Source organism: Taudactylus pleione, unplaced genomic scaffold (genome assembly GCF_031769625.1).
Source record: "Taudactylus pleione unplaced genomic scaffold, aTauple2 ptg001095l, whole genome shotgun sequence".
NCBI classification, from domain to species: domain Eukaryota; kingdom Metazoa; phylum Chordata; class Amphibia; order Anura; family Myobatrachidae; genus Taudactylus; species Taudactylus pleione.
In genome coordinates, this window is record NW_028285496.1 from 2,233,696 (window position 1) to 2,260,923 (window position 27,228).

The following is a 27,228-nucleotide window of genomic DNA, read 5'->3' on the forward strand; positions in this document are numbered from 1 at the left end:
ATATTATTCTCTACCTATCTTATACCTGACTATCTCCCTATGTAACCGGGGGACAGTGATAGACAGGTAATGTGATATACAGGTGTGTGCGGGGAGGCAGATGGAGCTGACCTATACCGTGTCCTCCCCCAGTGATGCCACATAGAGGATGATCTCACGGATGGTCCTCAGGCTTCTCCTCACACCCTAAACAATGGGTCAGGGGGGTGATCACACCCTGCTCCTCTCCCCCAGGCTAGAGAGATGCTATTTCAGCCTGGGCAGACAGGAGGGAGGGGGAGCAGCCACTAAATGACATAAGTAGATAAAGAAATGAAGAAATTGAGGTAGAGCTGCCCCCTCTGCTTATGCTGTGCAGGGGAAGTGGTGGGTAATTGGGTACAGATTGTCGCTGTTTAAATATTCATGAGAGGGGACTGGAGGAGGCGGCTGTCAGGGCGGGCTGGGAAGAGGCACAGAGGAGGCGAGGAGTCATTGAGAGCCAGCGAACAAGTCTTGAGGAAGATACAGCGAGAGAGAGAGAGAGAGAGAGAGGGCGTGCATGTGATGTGCAGAAGGGACAGACCCTCCAGATTCTGCTGCTAGCCCCCTGCTGTATGTGTGTGCCTGTCTATGTGTGTGTGAGAGAGGGGGAGACAGAGAGAGAGAGAGGAGAGGAAGAAGAGAAGGAGACAGGAAGGAAGGAGGAGATCAGACCACCACATCTAACCATGCTGTGCTGTATGAGGAGGACCAAACAGGTAAATCCCACTTTTTACTAATCTTGGGGTCATCTGGGTGGGGTGGGGGGGGGGATGCTGGTGTCATTCCATGAAGACCCCCATTTTGTCTAATGCTCACACCTTTTTATGCATGGGTGCATATGACAGAGGGCTGAGGGGCTCCTGTAGTTGTAGCGATTCATCCTTACCTGCCATTTTTTGGGCAATGTACTAGGTTTAGAGCATCCTTTAGGGTCTGCGCTGCGGTAGGCTGGATGGCTGGCATTCCAGCGGGGTGGCATTTATGTATTTAGCTTTGCTATTAGATTTTGTATTTTGTACATGGTAAGATTCCCCCTGGCAGTCTCCAGGAGCATCGTCTGGATGTGAGGAGCATTGTGTGCGGGTATTACCGGCACGTCTGACGATGGGCAGAGCGGAGGATTAAACCTGTTGTTGTATTAAGGAGTACAATGAGTTCAATGCTAAAGCAATTAGCTGTGGAGAATTATTATAAGCTGGGGGATAGAAGAACAAGCTTTTCCGCTGTTAACACGACACCCACTTCATCCCAATCCCAGTGGCTGGAACAGCTGGGCAGCAGCTGGGAGCAGGGAGGACCCCCTCCCCTGGCACATTCCGGGGGACCTGTTACCAGTCGGGGGAAGGGGGGGGGGGGGGGTTGGTGACACTTACAAGTAAAAGATTAGGTGACACCTGAATTTAACGGTGTAATAACGTTCAGGTCCAGATCTGCATTTGATTGGGTTTTTTTTTTGGGGGGGGGGGGAAGAAAAAATCCCCTGTATGTCTTCATTCTACCATTCAGCGGGTGCCCTGGCTGGCTGCATTGTGTGTGTAACAAGTGGAATGTCTATTTGGAATTAGGCGACACCCGTACAGTGCAACCTGCGATTGCAAAGCCCTGATTAATGCCAGAGAAGTACAACATGTATATTATGGAGGATGAGGAGTATGACACCTATTACGGTGGCGTAACATTATCTGAGATAGGGGTGTCGCCCAGTATAAAGATCTACAGTGGGAGAATATCCAGCTGTGCTTTTTATCATACCAGCACAAAGGAGGCGATTTGTCTAATACATTGTATCAGCTTCAGCATTTACTGTATAGAAATGGATAAGAACAGGACAGGTTTGAGGTGTCTGTGGGTGTGAGCCCGGCTGGTCTGTACACTATAGGTGGCTGCTCCCCTGTCTCCGGTGATTTGCACCAGGGATTATATAACCGGTAAACCTTTGGTGATGGGGACTTATGGTCCAAATAATAGTTTATTCCATTTCCTGTGGCTTTAGCCCTTGCGGCTATGGAAGGGTTAAAGGTGTGGCTGGTAACGTGCAGCACTTGTAGAATGGTGGGGGGGGGGGGGGGAGAGATAGATATGGGTGGGGTCAGCCAGACCCAGGGAGTGATGGAGGGGCTGGGAGACCTAGCCCCAGCTGGGATGGAGCAGCACATGCCAAAATGTTCCTGGCAATGTGTCATTTAATGTGCAGAACACATTCCACAGTCCAAAGTCTGTAATTATATATCCGAAATGCATTTTGGATAAGTAAATTGCCAGCTCAGGGGAACACTTTCTTATGCATATATATATATATATATATACATATATATATATATATATATATATATTATCATCACTGCTTTGTTGCTACCAGGTAACAGTTGTCATTAATACTGTACGTTTACCAATAGCTTTATCGGTTTGATGCAGAATAAGCGCTTTGCTCAGCTACTGTGTGAGCGACAGACAGAGAGGAGAAGGGAATGATCATTGGTTTGTGAGTAACCGGCTGCACACCTTCAATGAGCTGAATTCATGGATGATTTTGTGACGCTCCAGTGGTAATTGCTTCTTGTGATCTCCAAAATTACAATTCAGCTGCCCCAGTATCCCACTGAGAATACAGAGAAGAATATTTAGAACCCAATCTGCCCCCACAGTCAGCACCTGTACCTGCTATAACCCCGTCTGTGCTTCGCCATCAGGTTCGCGCCTTTAAATTTTTATTGAGAAGAAAAAAAAGGATTAAAAAAAATAATAAACGACAGAAAGGTGTAAATGTATAAAGGCTGCAAACAAAATATTCATGGTTTAAAGTAGATTTCAAAGCCATTGATACATTTTATCCAAGGTGCATGTATTTTCCCCCATCCCCTATCTGTCCCCTGCACAGTATATCTGATTCCGTTATGTAGGGATGGCTGGATGCCACACCTATCTGTAGAGCCACAATGAGATCCTCTGTCTGCACTGATGTGAGATGCTGGCGTAGTCAATGTGTGTTGTGTCACTGTACGTCTAGCACTATAACGCCTATTACTAGAGGCATCAGCGGTCCTAAGCTTTAAGCCAATTAAAAGAGCAAAAGGTATTATATTATTATTATTATTATGTGCAGTCCAATTAAGAGTCATTCCTGCTGCAACTGGATAATGGTCATGTTATCTCCTGGAGTGATTCCGATACCATAATCAATAGGTCGCAATCCGGATGGCTCTGTGGATAAAGTTGGAACAGATTGTGCTTTAAGCAGTGACTGTAAGGAATACTGTGCAGCTGACTGGGGCCATGCATGAAACACTCTAAGTTAAAAGGCTGTCAGGCGGTGGATGTGGATTTGCATGTTTGACAGACAGCATCCCAGCAAGGGGGCATCTCCCTTCTCTGGAGCTGATGACTGGAGCCGCCTAGGGGCATGGGAAAAAAAAAACACTCCAGTATAAAAGTGCCTGGTGAGGAGGCGAACGCCAGGCAGGAAGGGAGATGATTTAACGTCGAGCAGGAATTGGATTTGACGGTGGGACGTTGCTCTACCCATATGTGATTCAAAAGGTCTTCATTATTCTATACGTCCTGCAGATGAATTCTCCTCCAGTGGCAGGGATGTACAGTAAGTCACCTTGGAGAGGCGGACTTGGGTACTTTTAGTGATGGCAAGGCTCAATCAAAGATGTCATACAAGCTGAGGTTCCACATTCTTTTCCTGGCCCAGTTAAAAAAAACAAAACCCTTAACTCAATGGCACATGAAATGGGTACCTTTCCAGCTAATGCCAAGATCTAAAGACTATATTCCTACCGCATGCTCCTGTCTGGGTGAGCTGCCAGCAAGGGGAGGAGAGACAACGTGAGTGCAGGATTTCAGGATTTCTTCTGGAACCAAAAAAAAAAAAAAAAGTCAATTTTCCAGTAGGAAATTTCGGGAATATTTTAACAGATGCATATTTAATAGCTCCGAGGACTTCACACATCATGGCGATTTCATCTGGGCTGTTTACTGGACAGTCGCCCTGGAAGTTGGAAAAACAAAAGTAAATGTTACAGTACATCATCATGTATAGTTGCGTCCAGGATATGGCAAGAGCAAACGCCATTATGGGGAATACACTGGAGCCAAACCACGCCTGTTGTGGAAGTAGTATCCACGGGACCAACACAGTTTTGCTTAATCGCTTATGGACTGGTGGAACCACGGACTCTAGAGGCGTTGCAATTGGAATAATTACCTTTACATTCCGTGTGAAAAGGCTGCTGTACACCTGGTGGGCTACAGTTGTTTCAGGATTTCCTTATGCATGAAATTCCCACAGCCTAGATGGTATAAATGTATCTCTGATGGTAATCAGGCAGCAAGGATGACTTGGACATGCCGGCCCTTACTCAGAGACGGGGGTAAGCGCAGAAAAAAATAGCGATTTGCACCTGGGTAAAACCATTCTGCACTGCGGGGGGTGTCAGATGTAATATATGCAGGGACAATTACATTTGGGAGAGGCTTGTTCTGCATGCAAATAAACATTTTTGCATTTGCACTTCTTGCATTGCACCACGGTTTATCTCAGAGCAAATTGCTCCTCTGTTTTTTTGCCCCTACTCCTGACTCGGCTTGCAGGCGTTTGGAAAGAAAGGAGTACTAGTATTTACAGGTAAGGGGCAATGGCCCTCATTCAGAGCCGTACGCTATTTGCGTTCGTTCGTTCAAAAACAAGGGGTGGCTATTCAAATGATCCGTACGCACATTGCAGTCTGTTCACACCTCTAAGTCTGAACGAGTGTGCAAAACATACGCTCGTTTATTTGTTAAAAACGCCCCCTGGCCGCTCGCACCATACGTCATGTCCGCTATTTATTAGATTAATCGAGTACATCGACCAGCGTATGAACTGCTCGCTATTCTTGTGGTTGGTTTTTGCTACCACAAATTTGCGAGCAGTTCTGGCTATAAAATAACCCAGTGACGTGGTCAATGACGCTGCTGTATTAATTATGCACTCCCTTAAAACGCCCGTTTTGACCTTTAAGCACGCCTGCGATCGGATCTCCACTCCCCGTTTTCAAGCACCTTCCCCTGTTACCACCCACATACGCCTCATTCTGTCACTCAAAATAGCAGGCCCTCGCTATATTGCGTACCAACGATTTTCGGCCGCACTGACTGGTTCGCGCATGCGTACTAAAATCCGTACGCATGCGCAGATGTGCAAACATCGCTCGGAACGAGCATACTGCCGCTAACGAGCGGCTCTGAATGAGGGCCAATGTTCTGCAGATCTTTAGTAATTGCATAATAAAAGGCTTATCATTAGTATAGAGAATTTAGGTGCGAGATTCAGGGAAGGAACAATGGGTTTCTGAATGACGCAAGTTTATAGGATGATTCTTTTGGTCCGTCAATGGAAAATAAAAACTATTTGCTCCCTGTAGATTAAATCCAGTTAAGGGGATTGTTCAGTGGTGTGAAGGTGGTCCAAGACTCTACAGGTAGACAGAAGATTTCAGAGCACACAGAGGGCCTTATTTAGACCCGCTCGCGAGCGCTGAGCGCTCGCAAGCGGGACGATGGTGGCCTAGTGCGCATGTGCACGACAGAGGGAGCTCCGTCGTGCGCATGCGCGAGACCCGCATAGCGACGGCCAAGCCGTCGTTATGGGTCTCGCACCGAAGGGGGCGTGCTGTCGATGGTGAGTGACAGCACGCCCCCTTTGGTGGGCGTGCCGGGGGCGTTGCTGCCCAGACGGAGGCGTTCCCATGGGAACGCCTACCGTCTGGGTCCGGCCCCACTGACATCACTAGTGATGTCAGTGGGAGTGCTTTTGGCTCTGATAGAGCCAAAAGCACTCCTGGGCTTGTGGCAGCGAGACCCTACCGCAGGGTCTCATCGCAAGCCCGATGATCGTGATGGTCTTGACCATCGCGACCATCTTTTTGGCCGCTCGCATATGCTGTGGGTGGTCACCCACAGCTATGCGAGCGGCCAGGAGGCCGCTCCAATTTTAGGTAGGATGGCCCTGATTCAGAGCGAGCGCTCTGGTCAGAGCGTCCGGCTTTGAATCAGGCCCAGATTCCGCAGAGCTTTACAGAGAATATTTCAGTCATTCGCATCAGTCCCCCAGTGACGCTAACAATCTATATTCCCTATCACACAGACATGCACTAGGGTCGAACCCCAAACTCCACACAGCTAGGTTCATGGTGGAATCGAACTCAAGACCTTAGTGCTGCGAGGTGATCACAGAATGTGTATCAAAAAAGGTAATAGAAGTAATACCACGATACCTGTTATGCAGGGCTTCTTTGGGCACAAGCACTTATAAATATTCACAGGAAAAAAGTCAGCAAACCGTATTGCCGATAATTATTATTACAGTTTATGTATTGGGAGAAGCGAAAATTGTCCCTAATGCAGTAAAAAATACCCAATTTCATCAGCAATACGTCTCTTCACCTTTGATAAATCATCCTCTATAAGTGCCAATCTGTACACGGACGTCCAACTGATTCATTACGATGCGCTGTTAAATCACCAGGGCTAGATTTGCAACGTCCACCGTTTCTGCGTGCGGAATGCACCAGCCGGTACACCTCTCACTCAATAGTCAATCAGAGCTTGGTAATTACACCTCTCACTCAATAGTCAATATCACATCTTAGTAATTACAACAAGTTACAGGATTGTGCTCTAACGTTATTTTAAGAAATGTTGGTCTCGTTAATCACTATACAAGTCACCCATAACACCTTGTAGATGTTGTTAGCAAAGTTACTTTAATAAGTTTGTTTTGCCCCTGAGAACCAGACACTGTTGGGCGACTGGTTTCCAGAATTTGGGATTGGACTATCTCAGTGATTCTCAACCTCGGTCCTCAAGGCACACTAACAGTCCTGGTTTTAGTGATATCCATGATTGTGCCCAGATGGTTAAATCAATATAACTGAGGTACTAATTAAGTCACTTGTGCTCAAGTATGGCTATCCCTAAAACCTGGACTGTTAAGCTGGACCAACTTACATCCAACCAGCCAACTAGTTGATTGGTTGGAATTAAAATCTGGTAAGATATGAAAGCAAATTACAATCAGCAATTTGCTCCCAAACACCGGGAAATGGACAAAAACTGTTGTTTGAACAAATTGTTTAGATCAAACATTTAACAAACTTGTCTGAATGACCATTTTCATCTGTTTTCTGGCATTTAGGAGCAAATTGCTGATCATCAGTTACTCCCATACGTTACCAGATTTTCATTCCAACCGATCAACTAGTTGGCTGGTTGGATGCAAGTTGGCCTAGTGTGTGGCCAGCTTTAGGCCGGGAATAAAGATTTAGGACCTCATTTATCAACAAGTGATATTCTTGTTAACACTCATTAGTCGTAACTAATCTTAAATGGCGCTCCAACCAATCAGCTCCTAACTGTCATGTGTTTGAAAATGGACAGGAGCTGATTGGCTGGAGCACCATTTAAGATTAGTAACAAGTGACAACAAAAATATCACTCATTGATAAACGAGGCCCTCAGAAAGGGCCTTTGCAGTGGGTTCAGTCATTTTGGATGAGGCCCTAAGTTACATTTTCTGTCCTATAATAATGTCGCTTATACAACACAAACTTTCATGTAAAGTTATAGGTGAAAAACTTTCAGTGCTTCCCAACTTAGGGCAGACCCTTCAATATGTGCTTTTTTTAGATGTAAAATTGATTGTACAATTGATCAAACTTCTATACAGGGGCACGTTTCTAGCATAACATAATCAGGTCACCTTACCTTTTTTGGGGGTGGTTTTAATGCTTCTAGCAACTTTCACCATAAACATAGTTTTTCTCTTCAATCTTCTGCCTTGAGTCGCGTTTTTAAACTTTTTATGTGTCCTGATTCCTAGGATATGAACAAAATCTGTTTACAACTAATCCAATGCAGAGAACAGAGCAGAGCTATGTGGTATCCAAGTGCAATAAATAAATAACCGGGACTGATTATAGAAAGCAGAGCCAGGAGCATATTTAACACTACACGCATTTTTATTGCGGATGTGATAAATATTTTGTGCCCAAAATAGCAATATTTTCATGCAACTATCTGTTGAGATCCCTTCTTAGTACATCTGGGGGATACTTAATATTTGCGGGTACCCCCTGAAAACGGCTATTTTCCGGGAACATCCCACAAATTCTTAATGATAAATAGGCCCCTAAGACCCCAGATGGCCCTTTTTATGGTACTTGTTTGGGGCCCCCTCCCCCCAGTCATGACTTTCCCATAGTGCTCCCTGGCAGCAAATCACCCAATTTTCTTATCCTTAGCATCTCCCAAAATTACTTCTCCTTTCCCCTCTTTGCATTCATCATTGTGATACATATGTACTTAAAAACCTGGACAAAAAAAAAGAGGTGGAGCCAGTCGTGCGTGAATGGCGCCAGAGGCGGTATGAAGCAGTGATGCTTATCGCACCGCCCGCCCGTCACAGGCTGAGAAATGAAGCAGATCCGGCAGAGCAGCGATTTCTTTTAAGTCGATAGACGGCCGCAGGATAGGGAAGAAGCCGAGTGTGCGTAATCGAGGAAAGGGAGGGAATCGCTGAAGGCTTTGTTGTCTGTAATGATATGTGCCGTCCCTCCTGCTGGGGATAGCGCATCAAAATGATGTCATAAACGTAAAGGTAAAAATTTTACACACATGATGCATGAATTAAAGAGACCACAATTTTCTGTTTAGTTTCTTGAGTTAAGAAATGCTTCAAAGAGGGTCAAACAAGTCCTGAATGGAGACCTCCTGTTCAGCCGGTTTCCTGGTCTGTATAACACTATAACAAGGAACAAATCTTTGATGTGTGGCGGAATGCGTTAGAAGCTGGTCTATGGGGAGGGGACAGCTACTGTGAAACAGAGCAGATAGCTGGTACAGTACTACTCTAGTCCCAGTAATGCTAGAAGCTGTGGGGGGTCCCCAGGACACACTGGGCCGCAGGTGGAGTACGAATTTATCTAAGGAGAGACCCAGCCCTGATATAAAGACAAGAATAAAAAATAGGCAGACATTTAGTAAAAGTTACAGGAGGGTGCACACAAGGCAACAAGTTAAAGACCTCCGAATTGCCTATTAGGGTCCTGTTTATATGATGCGGGTACCAACAGCGGCATTCCGACAGTCAGAATTCCGACAGAATTAGGTAAGTATCCTAACCCTCCCACTAACCCACCTTTCCTGCAGTCTTACCCTATCCCTCCCCTCCCGCAACCTAACGCTCTCCTAGGGCTAAATTTACTAAAGTGAGAGTTTTTAGAAGTGGAGTTGATGCCCATAGCAACCAATCAATCAGATTCTAGCTATTATCTTCTAGAAGGTGCTAGTTAAAGTTAAGTTGCTATGGGCAACATCTCCAGTTCTAAAAACTAAATTTTATCCCCTAGTGTCTAACCCTAACCCTAATACTTACCGTCAGGATGTCAGTGGTCGGGATTCCAAGTGCTGTCGAGATTCCGGCGACGGTATTCTAAATGCGGGTATGCTGACTACTGTACATCCTGCCTACAGTACATCCGGTATGCTGACTACTGTACATCCTGCCTACAGTACATCCGGTATGCTGACAACTGTACATCCTACCTACAGTACATCCTGTATGCTGACTACTGTACATCCTGCCTACAGTACATCCGGTATGCTGACTACTGTACATCCGGTATGCTGACTACTGTACATCCTGCCTACAGTACATCCGGTATGCTGACTACTGTACATCCTACCTACAGTACATCCTGTATGCTGACTACAGTACATCCTGCCTACAGTACATCCGGAATGCTGACTACTGTACATCCGGTATGCTGACTACTGTACATCCTGCCTACAGTACATCCGGAATGCTGACTACTGTACATCCGGTATGCTGACTACTGTACATCCTGCCTACAGTACATCCGGTATGCTGACTACTGTACATCCTGCCTACAGTACAGGCAGACATTGTGTGGGAGGAACCAATATTCATGAGGCACTCTGTGCCTTATGCCGCTAGTTTCAAGGGAATTGAGAGACTGAATACCCACTATATCTACTTAAAATACCTTTATGATATTGTCCAGTTTTGAATAAGACCCTCTTAATGCTAAGCTGTCCCCCTCATGTCATAAATATGAGGATGCTCATCCCATTTCTAAGTGAGGGACCCCCCAACTTGCTACACGGAAGACATATCAAAGTGAGGAGAGTGGACCGACTCCTTCTGTGCATTAATGTCAACCGAGCAAAGGAAAAAATGGAAATATTACAGTTTTCAATTTCAAATTTATGACAAAATTTAATAATAATAATAAAAAAAAAAAAAAAAAAAATTAAACGTTTTTTTGCATTTTCTAGAATAAATAAAAATAGGCAGACATTTAGTAAAAGTTACAGGAGGGTGCACACAAGGCAACAAATTGAAGACCTCCGAATGGCCTATTAGGGTCCTGTTTATATGATGCGGGTACCAACAGCGGCATTCCGACAGTCCAAGGAAACAATGGAAATATTACAGTTTTTTCAATTTCAAATCTATGACAAAATGTAATGAAAAAAAAAAAAAATTAAGCGTTTTTTTTGCATCTTGTAGAATAAATAACGTCATATGTTTTCATGGTGGAAATAACGCCTGAGACTCCCAGGGCGCAGTCAGACAGCTTGTTGGAGTTAGTGAATAAATCTGCTGCCTCCATGTAGTGGCGATGATCTGGAACACGAAGGGCGCTTCTCCTCACACCTGTTCTGTCAGTGAAACGTGTTACACCCGAGACTGGGACCAGAAAACCTCTCCGCAATTATTCCACCTCTTCAGCTGATGGCGCTGCTAATTGCTGAACGCATCAATAAACTCCTACAGAGACCTGTAATGTCACCCACCTCGCCCTATCGTGTGCGATCTTCCTGCACCCGGGGAAATGATAAACCAGCGTTACCCTGGATGACAATGCAAGCAGGACACACGCACAATGCCGAATAACCACGCATGGCTGACAGATGCAGCATTATAGCACAGAGCGGACACCGGGGGGTATATAAAGGCTGATGTAAGGGAAATACTGTGGAATGTTGGCGTTCAGTTTGCAAAATGCACTAGAAAAACGACAGCACCTGATTGGTTTCTGTGATCGCCAGCGCCTATGTACTTCTCGCCCGCAGAGGATTTTTAGTATATTCTCTCAGGGACATTTCCTTTCAGCCCATTTGTGAGACTCGAGGAACACGAAGACCCTGCAGAATACTCCCGGCTTCTATCATTGCATGATGAATAAATATGAGCGCGGGACAGCGTCCTTTCATCCTCTCCTGGCATTACCATTTCACGGGATGTGGAAGTCAGACGGAAATCTGGAGCATATTTGCATTTGACACATTTAAAGTTCCTGTGAATATTCCTGTCGCTGTGGAGCCCGGTTATTCTCGCCCTCAACGCTGGTATTTAATGCTGAAGCTCAGTTTTCCCGTTTAATTGGCTGCTTCTATTGCCCTCGGTCTGTTCCTTTGTGTTATGGAGCAAATTATTAGGGGACTGAGGGGCCTATTCATCAACCGATAAATGGCCCGGTAGCCATGCGGAAACGCATATTTAGGTTACGGGGCTATTCATCATCAGGGGTCCCACATGGACCTCTTGATATTCAGCAAACTGAAAGTTTTCGGAAGTTTGGTTCCGAGAACAAGCTCCATCTTCAGACGGCGCTTGCTCTCGTAGCCCCTCTCCTTCCTATAGCCTCCGATGCATAGGTCCCTGAATATGCTATACTACATACATAATACAGGGAGCAGCGCAGTGACTGCAATATATTACAGGGAGCAGCGCAGTGACCGCAATATAATACAGGGAGCATCACAGTGACCGCAATATAATACAGGGAGCATCACAGTGACCACAATATAATACAGGGAGCATCACAGTGACCGCAATATAATACAGGGAGCATCACAGTGACCGCAATATAATACAGGGAGCACTACAGTGACCACACTATAATACAGGGAGCGTCACAGTGACCCCACTGTAATACAGGGACCGTCACAGTGACCGCAATATAATACAGGGAGCGTCACAGTGACTGCAATATAATACAGGGAGCAGTGCAGTGACCGCAATACAATACAGGGAGCATCACAGTGACCGCAATATATTACAGGGAGCATCACAGTGACCGCAATATAATACAGGGAGCATTACAGTGACCGCAATATAATACAGGGAGCGTCACAGTGACCGCAATATAATACTGGGAGCAGCGCAGTGACCGCAATATAATAAAGGGAGCATCACAGTGACCGCAATATATTACAGGGAGCAGCGCAGTGACCGCAATATAATACAGGGAGCATCACAGTGACCGCAATATATTACAGGGAGCATCACAGTGACCGCAATATAATACAGGGAGCATCACAGTGACCGCAATATAATACAGGGAGCAGCGCAGTGACCGCAATATAATACAGGGAGCGTCACAGTGACCGCAATATACAGGGAGCAGCGCAGTGACCGCAATATAATACAGGGAGCAGCGCAGTGATCGCAATATAATAAAGGGAGCATCACAGTGACCACAATATAATACAGGGAGCATCACAGTGACCGCAATATAATACAGGGAGCGTCACAGTGACCGCAATATACAGGGAGCATCACAGTGACCACAATATAATACAGGGAGCATCACAGTGACCGCAATATATTACAGGGAGCATCACAGGAATACCCCATATGCACACACAAAAATACCGCACACAAAAGTACCCATCATGCCATCACAGAAATACCCTGCATGTCCACACTAAAATAACCCACATGCCCACACACGGTCACAAACATATCTGACAGTACACATACATACCTGACAGTCACATATATACCTGACAGTCACATATATACCTGACAATTACAGCCATACCTGACAGTACACACACATACCTGACAGTCACACACATACCCGACAGTACACATGCATACCTGACAATCACAGCCATACCTGACATACATACCTGACAGTCACATACATACCTGACATTTACAGACATACCTGACGTACATACCTGACAGTCACATACATACCTGACAGTACACATAAATACCTGACATACATACAGTACCTACACATACCTGACAGTCACATACATACCTGACAGTAAAACACATGCCTGACAGAACACACGCATACCTGACAATCACAGCCATACCTGACATTCACATACATACCTGACATACATACCTGACAGTCACATACATATCTGGCAGTACACATAAATACCAGACATACATACAGTACCTGACAGTACACACACATACCTGACAGTACACATAAATACCTGGCAGTCACATACATACCTCACAGTAAAACACATACCTGACAGTAAAACACATGCCTGACAGTACACACGCATACCTGACAATCACAGCCATGCCTGACTTACATACCCGACAGTCACATACATACCTGACAGTACACACACATACCTGACAGTCACATACATAGCACACAGTCACATGCATACCTGACAGTACACATACCTGACAGTCACACACATATCTGACAGTACATACACATACCTGACAATCACAGCCATACCTGACAGTACACACACATACCTGACAGTCACACACATACCCGACAGTCACACACATACCCGACAATACACATGCATACCTGACAATCACACACATACCTGACATTCACACACATACCTGACATACATACCTGACAGTACACATAAATACCTGACATACATACAGTACCTGACAGTACACACACATACCTGAGAGTACACATACATACCTGACAGTCACATACATACCTGACAGTAAAACACATGCCTGACAGTACACACGCATACATGACAATCACAGCCATACCTGACAGTGCACACACATACCTGACAGTCACATACATATCTGACGGTACACATACATACCTGACAGTACACAGCCATACCTGACAGTTACACACATACCTGACAGTCACACACATATCTGACAGTACATACACATACCTGACAATCACAGCCATACCTGACATACATACCTGACAGTCACATACATACCTGACAATCACAGCCATACCTGACAGTACACACATATCCAACAGTACACATGCATACCTGACAGTACACATGCATACCTGACAGTCACACACATACCCGACAGTACACATGCATACCTGACAATCACAGCCATACCTGACATACATACCTGACAGTCACATACATACCTGACAATCACAGCCATACCTGACAGTACACACATACCCGACAGTACACATGCATACCTGACAGTACACATGCATACCTGACATACATACAGTACCTGACAGTACACACACATACCTGAGAGTACACATACATACCTGACAGTACACATGCATACCTGACATACATACAGTACCTGACAGTACACACACATACCTGAGAGTACACATACATACCTGACAGTAAAACACATGCCTGACAGTACACACGCATACCTGGCAATCACAGCCATACTTGACAGTGCACACACATACCTGACAGTCACATACATACCAGACGGTACACATGCATACCTGACAGTCACACACATACCTGACAGTACACAGCCATACCTGACAGTCACACACATATCTGAAAGTACATACACATACCTGACAGTACACACATACCTGACAGTACACACACATACCTGACAGCACACATGCATACCTGACAATCACAGCCATACCTGACATTCACATACATACCTGACAGTACACACACATACCTGAGAGTACACATACATACCTGACAGTCACATACATACCTGACAGTAAAACACATGCCTGACAGTACACACGCATACCTGGCAATCACAGCCATACCTGACATACATACCCGACAGTACACATGCATACCTGACATACATACCTGACATTCACATACATACCTGACAGTAGACAGCCATACCTGACATTCACATACCTACCTGACAGTACACATACATACCTGACAGTACACAGCCATACCTGACAGTACACATACATACCTGACAGTCACACACATACCTGACAGTACACACGCATACCTGGCAATCACAGCCATACTTGACAGTGCACACACATACCTGACAGTCACATACATACCAGACGGTACACATGCATACCTGACAGTCACACACATACCTGACAGTACACAGCCATACCTGACAGTCACACACATATCTGACAGTACATACACATACCTGACAGTACACACACATACCTGACAGTACACACACATACCTGACAGCACACATGCATACCTGACAATCACAGCCATACCTGACATTCACATACATACCTGACAGTACACATACATACCTGACAGTACACAGCCATACCTGACAGTACACATACATACCTGACAGTACACAGCCATACCGGACAGTACACATACATACCTGACAATCACACACATACCTGACAGTATACATACATACCTCTCAGTCACATGCATACCTGACATTCACATGCATATCTGACAGTACGCATACATAACTGACAATCACAGCCCTACCTGACAGTCACACACATACCTGACAGTACACATACATATCTGACAGTCACACACATACCTGACAGTACACATACATATCTGACAGTGCACATACATAACTGACAATCACAGCCCTACCTGACAGTCACACACATACCTGACAGTCACACACATACCTGACAGTCACACACATACCTGACAGTACACATACATATCTGACAGTGCACATACATATCTGACAGTACACAGCCATACCTGACAGTGCACATACATACCTGACACACATACCTGACAGTCACAGCTGAGTCCCCTGCTGCCTGCAGTCTGCTGGGCAGCCTTTCCGATTCCTGCTTCCTCCAGGCACACCCCACCCACTCCTCATCTCTTGGCTGGAGTCTCTGTGCAGCTGATTAAAATAGGGATGCCATCGATTTTTTCAAAGCATTGATGGTGGTCACCCAATGTTAATTAGTTTTGACATCGATGGATGAATAGTTCTCGCCCATCGATGGATGAGTGGGAGCCGATTGTTTGTTTGTTTTTTCTCAGGATGGAGCTTAGCCCTGCCTCCTGGTGGGCACGAAGCTCCACCCCCAATTTTGATTGGCCGGCGGCCCGCCGTGCCACTAACAGCGGTGGCCATCGGGGGGGGGGTGCAAACCATCGATGGTTCACCATAAAAGGTTTTTGTACCCCACCGATGGACATTCCTAGATTAATATCTCCTCATGATGAAGGGAACAGGGTAGAGGAATACAAGTTCCTTCTACCCACAGCAGCATTTCCTGGGGAATAGTGCGTTTCGCTGCGTTACCCTATTTTGTGTGTGTCTCCTCCCCCCTATCCTGGCCTGCTAAGCCCCGCCCCCTTACAGAAAGGGATGCAGCCTAGAAGCAGTGGAATCATCACTCGGTGGGCAAGACCGAGCCTGTGCACCACTCATCCTGCACCCAATGTACGAGATACACCAGTGGATGTACCCCAGATAATGTTCCCCTGGCTACAGACCTCCATGTCAGAGAAGAACAAGGAAACGCTCCTTACAAAGCCAGAATAATGACCCTGCTGTATAATGTCCTTTCCAATAAGGCAAACATCACTGCAGCTTCCTGCATACAACCAAATTAACACCTGACGTACAGCATCCTTTATCCATGGAGCTGGATAGCTGGCCAGAAGAGTGTCCAGCTAATGACTTACCACAGTCGCACTAATACCCGTCTCCACTCCCCCGCCGCTCCTGGCCAGGTTTCCTGGGACAATGGAGCCATTCATTGCTGCACTCTATCTGCTGATGGCAGCTGCTTAGGACAGAAACATAGAAAATTAGAATTTGGTGGCAGGAAGGAACCTGCAGGTCCATGGAGAATGCACTATGGGGCCTATTCATCATCACTTAATTTTCACAAAAGCAGGTGAAAATACACATTTTCACCTGCAATTGCAAAAATTAATCGGGCCAGTCATCAAGTGGGTGAAGCAGGATATATCACAGATATCCCCATACACTAGTATCACAGATATCTCCTGCTTACCTTCCTCTCCCGGAATGGCCCACTGTCCCCATACACTAGTATCACAGATATTTCCTGTTTACCTTCCTCTCCCGGAATGGCCCGCTGTCCCCATACACTAGTATCACAGATATCTCCTGCTTACCTTCCCCTTGCAGAATGGCCCGCTGTCCCCATACACTAGTATCACAGATATCTCCTGCTTACCTTCCTCTCCCGGAATGCCCGCTGTCCCCATACACTAGTATCACAGATATCTCCTGCTTACCTTTCTCTCCCGCAATGGCCCGCTGTCCCCATACACTAGTATCACAGATATCTCCTGCTTACCTTCTTCTCCCGGAATGGCCCGCTGTCCCCATACACTAGTATCACAGATATCTCCTGCTTACCTTCCTCTCCCGAAATGGCCCGCTGTCCCCATACACTAGTATCACAGATATCTCCTGCTTACCTTCCCCTTGCAGAATGGCCCGCTGTCCCCATACACTAGTATTACAGATATATCCTGCTTACCTTCCTCTCCCGGAATGCCCGCTGTCCCCATACACTAGTATCACAGATATCTCCTGCTTACCTTTCTCTCCCGCAATGGCCCGCTGTCCCCATACACTAGTATCACAGATATCTCCTGCTTACCTTCTTCTCCCGGAATGGCCCGCTGTCCCCATACACTAGTATCACAGATATCTCCTGCTTACCTTCCTCTCCCGAAATGGCCCGCTGTCCCCATACACTAGTATCACAGATATCTCCTGCTTACCTTCCTCTCCCGGAATGGCCCACTGTCCTCATACACTAGTATCACAGATATCTCCTGCTTACCTTCCTTTTGCGGAATGGCCCCCTGTCCCCATACACTAGTATCACAGATATCTCCTGCTTACCTTCCTTTGTCTGGGATTGCCGCTGTCCCCATACACTAGTATCACAGATATCTCCTCCTTACCTTTCTCTCCCGGAATGGCCCGCTGTCCCCATACACTACTATCACAGATATCTGCTGCTTACCTTCCGCTCCCGGAAAGGCCCGCTGTCCCCATACACTAGTATCACAGATGTCTCCTGCTTACCTTCCTCTCCCAGAATGGCCCGCTGTCCCTTACACTAGTAACACAGATATCTTCTGCTTACCTTCCTTTTGCAGAATGGCCGCTGTCCCCATACACTAGATTACAGATATCTCCTGCTTACCTTCCTTTTGCGGAATGGCCCGCTGTCCCCATACACTAGTATCACAGATATCTCCTACTTACCTTCCTTTTGTGGAATGGCCCGCTGTCCTCATACACTAGTATCACAGATATCTCCTGCTTACCTTCCTCTCCCGGAATGGCCCGCTGTCCCCATACACTAGTATCACAGATATCTCCTACTTACCTTCCTTTTGTGGAATGGCCCACTGTCCCCATACACTAGTATCACAGATATCTCCTGCTTACCTTCCTCTCCCGGAATGGCCCGCTGTCCCCATACACTAGTATCACAGACATCTCCTACTTACCTTCCTTTTGTGGAATGGCCGCTGTCCCCATACACTAGTATCACAGATATCTCCTGCTTACCTTCCTTTTGTGGAATGGCTCGCTGTCCCCATACACTAGTATCACAGATATCTCCTACTTACCTTCCTTTTGTGGAATGGCCCGCTGTCCCCATACACTACTCTGGGGACAGAATTCATCAAGCTCCGAAAATATATTTTCGGAGCTTGACTGCGGGAGATGGTGAATGCTCCGGCATCGCAATCCGCTTCTTCCCTATGGGAAGGAGGAGGTCCGGGTTGCGATGAGGGATCCTTATGGATCCCTCCACCCTTGTCCGGCTCCTTCCGCCGGACGTCGGGGCTCTTGTGCGCATGCGTGACCTGTAGGTCGCACCTGCACACTGCCGTCACAGGAGAAGTGAAAAGATTCACTGCTCCAAAAATGAGCAGTGAAGCGGCTCGTGGGGACAGCTGTCACCGCGCCGGAGCAATGATGAATTGCTCTGGTAGCCGCTGCGAGTTAGAATGTTAATTATCGGGGTCCGTTCGGACCCTGATAATTAACATTATGAATAGACCCCTTTGTGTCTTTTATTTATTAATAAAAGGCTCCTCCTGAATAAATATAAACTGCTGAAGCCTGGCGAGTAACTGGAGATGAGGAAAATTAGATCTATTGTACCATTCAGGACAAGAGGAGTATTTCTCAGCACCTGGGGCCTGATTCAGACATGGTCGCAAGTGCTGAGCGCTCGCAAACGGATCGATGGCGGCCCACAGCGCATGCTCACGACGGAGCCGGCTCTGTCGTGATCATGCGCGAGACCCGGCTAGCGATGGGCAATCCTTCGCTCCGGGTCTCAGACCAAAGGGGCCGAGCTGTCGATGTTGAGTGACAGCTCGCCCCCTTTGGTGGGCGGGCCGGGGGGGTGGCTGCCCAAACGGAGCCGTTCCCATGAGAACGCCTCACTGACCTCACAAGTGATGTCAGTGGGAGAGCTTCCGGCTCTGTTAGAGCCGAAAGCTCTCTGGGGCTTGCGATGGGCAAGACCCTACCACAAGGGTCTCATCGCAAGCCCGATGGTCGCAATGGTCTTGAAAGCCCGGCCCTGATTCAGAGCGAGCGGCTCTGAATCAGGCCCCTGGTCAGTACTGAAAAATGGGGACACAAATTTTCTGTGCCAGTCCCTGGAAATGTGAAGTGTTGATGCGTCTTGATGAAACCATTGTGAGCAGAATATGAGAATAACATGGTGAAATGTTATACCACTTCTATCTGAGGCCTCATCTGTGAGTGTAGGTGCTGCTACTCCCAACACTGAAGCAGGTAGCTCCCAACATTTATCCATGCAACATCAGGACAAATTATACCCCTTCCCCAATACGCCCATCCTCTCCCATTGCCCCCAAATTTGGACAATTGGGGGATATGATCTTGGAAAAGGTCCAAATATTTGGAAATAGTATAATAGCAGTCAATTAATTATTAAGCGACTGTAGTACAAAAAGTTTTCGGCCAAGGTCAGAGTATTTGCAGAGTGATAGCACCAGTGACCAGGGGCTCAGAAACTATTAGTAGGGTGCCGCGCTTCAGGGCTGGATGCGCAGTGGATGTGCGAGTGTCGGTTAGTCCACACAACAAGTAACTTAACCAGGTGGAAGGTTTTTTTAATGATGTAGAAACAGGTGGCGTTAGACCATACCCCTCCCTAAAAACTAGCGATTCCCAGTAATTATCACCCCATCCTGCTCACTACACTAGGACTGCATTAGATACAGGGATTATCACAGTTGCAGGTTGCAGATATGGTGCCAAATACAGCCTGGAGCAGTGGTTCTCAAACTCAGTCCTCAGGACCCCACACAGGTCACGTTTTCCAGGTCACCCAGCAGGTGCACAGGTGTAGTCATTACTCACAGACACATTTTAAAAGATCCACAGGTGGAGCTAATTATTTCACTTGCGATTCTGTGAGGAGACCTGGAAAACATGCACTGTTTGGGGTCCTAAAGTCCGAGTTTGAGAACCTGGAGCATGTATGGATTTGCTGGGCATTGTAGTTTGTCAGCTAGTATTAGTACTTATGCTCTGCTGGTGTGTAGCGGGTTGCTCCCTATGGTACATGGTAGGAGCACAGGGTATTGGGGCACACTGAAGGGTCTTCTGTGGCTCTGTGGAGTGTCCATACATCATGGACGCCAGTGGAGAAAGATGCGTGGTGAAGGCTCGCGTGCGTACTAGCGCATGTCGGTGTAGAGCCCTCCGGGAAAGAGCCGCGGCGAGTCATAGTGCCTGCCGGCTTTTGGCTGTGACAGAGGTAGCGCCGAGCGCTCCTCGTCTAACAAAGAGCATTTTCTAAATTATTTATGTCCTCACTGTTTTAGCCAATCAGATCGGCAGCATGCTCACAGCAATACAGAGTATGTAAGTGAGTGTTTAGTGGCTAAATAGGAGGAGGGTACCAGAGGCCAGTGAAAAGCCACAGACTGAGGGGGCATATGTATATGGCATCGATGAGTTCTGTGCGAGACTGTCCGATGTTAAAGTACCAGACATTTAAAAGGCAAAACTGAGTTGATCTTGCCTTTTAAATGACTGGTACTTTAAAACATCGGACAGTCTCACCCAAAACTCACCGATGCCTGCAGTTCGCAGGCTATTACATAAACCCCTGAGAGTTACAGTATTAATGGAAGGTAGTGATTACCATCAATGGCAGATGGTTTTAAACCATCATTAGAAAACCATGGATGGTTTAGCCATCGATGGTTGAGTTCTGCACATGGGCAGACCACAGCTACCTGGTCGGTGTAACTGATATTTTGTTTACATCTAGTACTGCCATCGATGGTACTGAATCAATATTGGGAAAAAAAATCTTACCATGGTCAGACCATCGATGGTTGCAATCCATCGATGGCCGATGGCCAGCCCTAGTGAAAGGAGCAGGGGCCACCAGCAGCACAGAGTATATCAGGAGATGAATGATGTGTTAGTGAGGACAGGGCTGCATGTAACAAGGCCAGTGATGTGAGGAGGGGAACGCAGGAAGCCACAGACTGACAGTTATATAGTGGGAGGAGCAGGCTCCCCCAGCAGCACAGAGTATATCAGGAGATGAATGAGGTGTTAGTGAGGACAGGGCTGCATGTAACAAGGCCAGTGATGCGATGTGAGGAGGGGAATGGAGGCAGCAGGAAGCCACAGACTGACAGTTATATAGTGGGAGGAGCAGGGTCCCCCAGCAGCACAGAGTATATCAGGAGATGAATGATGTGTTAGTGAGGATAGAGCTGCATGTAACAAGGCCAGTGATGCGATGTGAGGAGGGGAACGCAGGAAGCCACAGACTGAGAGTTATATAGTGGGAGGAGCAGAGCCCCCAGCAGCACAGAGTATATCAGGAGATGAATGATGTGTCAGAAGGGACAGGGCTGCATGTGACAGGGCCAGTGATGTGATGTGATGTGGGGAATGGCGGCAGAAAGAAGGCAGAGTTATACAGTGGAAGTAGCAGGGTTCCCAAAAGCAGACCTCCCAACATTAGCGTGCGCATGCTCAGTTAGGAAGCATGGCCACGAATAACCTTCACTCTAGGGCAGTGGTTCCCAAACTGTGTGCCGTGGCACCCTGGGGTGCCTCGGGACACTTGCAGGGGTGCCTTAGGTTGGTCAGCACCAAATTAAATTATTTATGGTCAATGTAATGTAAATATGTGAACAAACAGAAGCGCAAACCTGTCCCCATCACATAACTGACCCTGAGGATGACAGGGGAGCACAATTTACTTCACTTTACTACATTTGTTTCTGATTTTTTTTCAATAACAATCAAACTTAGCGGTGCCGTGAGAACAATGCTGATATTCTAGGGTGCTGTGATTCAAAAAAGTTTGGGAACCAAGGCCCTCATTCAGAGCCGTACGCTCTGAGCAGAGCGCACGCTCTGAATGAGGGCCGGGCTCCATTTTCATGGAGCGTCCTCCTGGACGCTCGTATAGCTGTTGGTCACCACCCACAGGCTATACGAGCGTGCTTTTTGATGGCCGCGATGGTCGAGACCATCGCGACCATCGAAATTGCGAGCCGGAGCCTGCGGTTGAGGTTTTCAACCGCAAGCTCCGGAGTGATTTTGGCTCTATCAGAGCCAAAATCACTCCCACTGACATCACTAGTGATGTCAGTGGGCCGGCTTCTGACGGGAGGCGTTCCCGTGGGAACGCCCCCGTCAGGGAGGCACGCCCCCGGCACGCCCACCAAAGGGGGCGTGCTGTCAATCAACATTGACAGCACGCCCCCTTTGATCGGACACAACGAGCGAAGGACTTTCCTTCGCTCGTCGCGTCTGGCGCATGCGCACGACGGAGCTCCCTCCGTCGTGCGCATGCTCAGTGCATAACATCGACCCACTTGCGAGCGGACAGCCGCTCGCGAGTGGGTCTGAATCAGGCCCCAACTGCTCTACTGGGTATAATTACTAAAGTGAGAGTTTTTAGGAGTGGAGATGTTGCCCATAGCAACCAATCAGATTCTCGCTATTATTTTCTAAAAGGTGCTAGATAAAGAAAAGTAGAATGTGATTGGTTGCTATGGGCAATATCTCCACTTTTAAAAACCTGCACTTTAGTAATTATACCCTTAGATGTGCTGGGCTTCCACGCCCATTCTCTGCTGCTCAGCAAAGCAGCACTAAATGCTGCATACCTTCACAACTGCTGGCCGTTCAGGACAATGCAGTCCCGATCTTGAAATCAGGACAGTTGGGAGGTATGACATAGTACAGAGTAGTGAGGGGAAACTGACTTACTGAGTGGTGTCAAAAGCACTTTTACATGTGGATGCATCATCATTATTATAGATGGATAAATTAATATGAGTGAATCTGAAATTTTAGCAATTTGCCCAAACTGTGCAGAATAATATTATACACCTGTATGTGACATGTAAATCAGACAGTCAGAGAGGATCCAAATCAGTCCTGTGTCTACGGCCAGGAGATGGAGCTTTCTCTCTTAGGACTGTATTCAGTTAGCCGCAAAAAGCGAGATGTTTTTGTGTTTTGAGGCGCACCCGCTTTTCGCCCCATTCAATTGTGAAACAGGCGAAAACGCATATGGGCGAATGCAGCGAATAGCGGGAACTGGCGGAAAGGTCAGTGTTTTGGGGGGAAATCAGTCTGTACCCCCAATCTAGCCTAACTCACCCGGGGAATCTATATAGAAGTGTATTATTAGCCATAATAAAAGTAATTAGGGATCTTATTTTGAGTCAAAGGGCTGTTAATTAGAAATCAGGCAAACTCTTAAGCCGCGTACTCACTTGCCGATATTTTGAACGATATCGTTATGGTTCAATCATTCACAATATCGGCAAGTGTGTATGCTAAAGAGGAACAGCGTCGCGCGCTCCCGATGGTCGCTTACAGTATCCCCAGTTGTGCATGGACCCGCAAGTTGCACTTGCCAATGCCGGCACTAGAGCCGCAGGCAGGATCCACAAATACCTAATAAAGTACAAGAGTTTCCTCACTTACAAAATCAAAATGTTATGCATGAACCATGACCTTTCTCATTGTGGCAATTGCACGTCACACATAGGGGGTCATTCAGACCCGCTCGCGAGCGGCAGTACGCTCGCAAGCGGGTCGATGTTCCCCACTGCACATGCGCACGATGGAGGGAGCTCCGTCGTGCGCATGCGCGAGACCCGGGGAGCGACGGGCTTTCCATCGCTCCGGGTCTCGCACCAAAGGGGGCGTGCTGTCGATGTTGATTGACAGCACGCCCCCTTTGGTGGGCGTGCCGGGGGCGTGCCTGCCAGACGGAGGCGTTCCCATGGGAACGCCTACCGTCTGAAGCCGGCCCCACTGACATCACTAGTGATGTCAGTGGGAGTGATTTTGGCTCTGATAGAGCCAAAATCACTCCAGGGCTTGTGGCAGGGAGACCCTACCGCAGGGTCTCATCGCAAGTCAGATGGTCGCGATGGTCAAGACCATTGAGACCATCATCATGGACGCTCGCTATAGCTGTGGGTGGTCACCCACAGCTATACGAGCGTCCAGGAGGCCGCTCCATTTTCATGGAGGAGGGCCCTGATTCAGAGCGAGCGCTCTGGTCAGAGCGTTCAGCTCTGAATCAGGCCCATAGACCGCCTGTCACATGGAGCGTAGAATCCTTTTACTGCTTTCCATACCTTGGTACATCTGATAGAGATAGGCGCAAGGACTCAAGAGAAGGTAAAGATAGGAGCACAGGGAGACAGACTTGGGGTGCACTGGATCAACAGAAGAACATACTTATAGGGTGAACAGATTTTAGACGGAGGGTGTGCAACCATTGTCATTATACTGCAAATATAAATGCTCACTACCTCTTATTGTTCTATTATCACCATTTTAGTGGAACAGAACAAATGCATTAAAAATTCTTCTGTTCAGGATAAATAATTTGAAAAAAAAAACTGCAATTTGTGCTTAAAAATATTTAATTTTTGTAATAAATAAAATCAAATTTTATACTCTTTAAAACAATATTTTTAGTTAGCGGAAGTGAGAGTCTGATTCAGAGTTGCGCGCTGTGCCGAACGCAGCTGTGTATTTTCAGGCTGTTGGTTGTGAGAAAGCGTGCAAGTGTAGCAGCCGCCCAGAAGTGAATAGAGGGCCTGATTCAGACCCGCTCTCAAGCGCTGAGCGCTCGCAAGCGGGTCGATGTTGCCCTAGTGCGCATGCGCACGACAGAGGCGGCTCCGTCGTGCACATGCGCGAGACCCGAATAACGACGGCCAAGCCGTCGTTATGGGTCTCGCACCAAAGGGGGCGTGCTGTCGATGGTGATTGACAGCACGCCCCCTTTGGTGGGCATGCCGGGGGCGTGGTTGCCCAGACGGAGGCGTTCCCATGGGAACGCCTACCGTCTGGGGCCGGCCCCACTGACATCACTAGTGATGTCAGTGGGAGTGCTTTTGGCTCTGATAGAGCCAAAAGCACTACAGGGCTTGCGGAGCGAGACCCTACCGCAAGGGTCTCGTCGCAAGCCCGATGGTTGCGATGGTCTTCACCATCGCGACCATCATTTTGGCCGCTCGTTATAGCTGTGGGTGGTCACACACAGCTATGCGAGCGGCCAGGAGGCCGCTCCAAAAAGGAAGAGGGACGGCGCTGATTCAGAGCGAGCGCGCTGTCAGAGCGACCGGCTCTGAATCAGGGCCAGAGACCAGAGCCATTTCAAAAGACTCAGCAAGTGCCGTACACATTCACAGTGCATGCACAGATCGTCCAAAAATCAGCTGCTCCAGTGACACTAAAGGCCCCCATACATCAGAGATTGATTGCAGCAATTTGCAATCCATTGTGTATAAAAATCTTTCCCTTTTTCAGTCGATTGTGGCAATTCTGCAATCGATTGAAAAAGGGAAAGATTTTTATACACAATCGATTGCAAATTGCACCATTGCTGCAATCAATCTCTGATGTATGGGGGCCTTATGACCACTCAGCATTTCTACCTGAACTGAGGCAGTGGGGCCACGCTATTAGCGTATGGGGTCGCAGATGCAGGCATCGGCATGCCCTTAAAACGGCCCCTACACGCCTGCATTTTTTCCACCCATCCGACGTTACCGCCTTTAAACGGTGCCTTCCTGGCTATCACCCTGCGTAGAGGTAAGCGATGCGTGCTGGATCGCAGGTGGGTTTCAGCACATGCACAGTGTACCGATAATCGCTCATTTGTGAAAATAATATCAACATAGTGTACCCTGATAGTGCAAATCCCACGCTAACGCACCACTACAGGGTCTAGCTCGGCAAAGCAGTAAGTAAGTTAACCCTTATCACTCCCGACCAGTACCGCCATGGTTTTTGGACTCTGATAAGTAGGCCCCTGTGGGATCTAGCAGTCTCCTGCTTTTTGTAGTATGACATGAAATATTAGTGTAGGGGATGTTTCACCTATAGATGTTTACAGTGGGGACGGAGCTGGCCGGATTCTCTTCCTCTGGCAGTAATGGGGAACACAGCAGATGTGAGACGGGCGGAAACGGCGCTGGTGGAGGTTTATGAACAGGTCTCACTCAGAACCTGAGATGAGTGCTTGCAGGATTCTCACACATTCCTGTATATACAGAGCATCCGCACGTTACTGTAAACATTGCTGGCGAAAGGTGATTACAGGGAACAAACTACATTGCAGTTTAACCCCAACGGATGTAAGACGTAAACTTTATAAATCAGTCTGATCCAAGCCAGTGTCCTGGACAGAGCAGTGTAGATCGCAGCGAGAGGAGAGCTCCATCCAAATTCACAACCTCCTCAGATTTAATGCATTAAACACAAAGGATATTGTGTTACCAGACATTTCCGTGATATATAAAACCCACTAAATGTTTTTGCAGAACGGGGAGAATAAAAAAAATATTTATTCGTTGAGACACGCACTGCGGATATCAACCCTCCGTGGTATAATTCAAATGAGTTGGCTCAGTGGCTAAGAGCACTGAATGGAAAACATGTAACACTGGATACACTCCAGTCCAGATCAATGCAAAGTTCAACTGTGCTAGCAAACTTGAAACGATGATGTGTGTGTTACACGGTCTCTAATGCGGTGGTGTCCCTTCACTGGGTGACATCCGGTGCGACCAGTAGAGTAGTGCGCTGCACGCCGGTAATATGGGGGCATGGCCTTGTGAGTAGGGGGTGTGGCCTTGTGGTCCGAACCC

At 47.3% G+C, this 27,228-nt stretch overlaps 1 protein-coding gene across 1 annotated transcript in view; it reads left to right on the top strand.

Annotated features, from left to right (window-relative positions):
- Positions 1 to 447: 447 nt before the first annotated feature.
- The window catches only part of GAP43 (growth associated protein 43), a 39,266-nt gene continuing 12,485 nt past the window's right edge, over positions 448 to 27,228 (top strand). Inside the window, exon 1 of the mRNA XM_088461777.1 lies at positions 448 to 740. Coding sequence (XP_088317903.1) covers positions 597 to 740 — 144 coding nt within the window. The 5' untranslated portion in view covers positions 448 to 596. The remainder of the gene's footprint in view (positions 741 to 27,228) is intronic.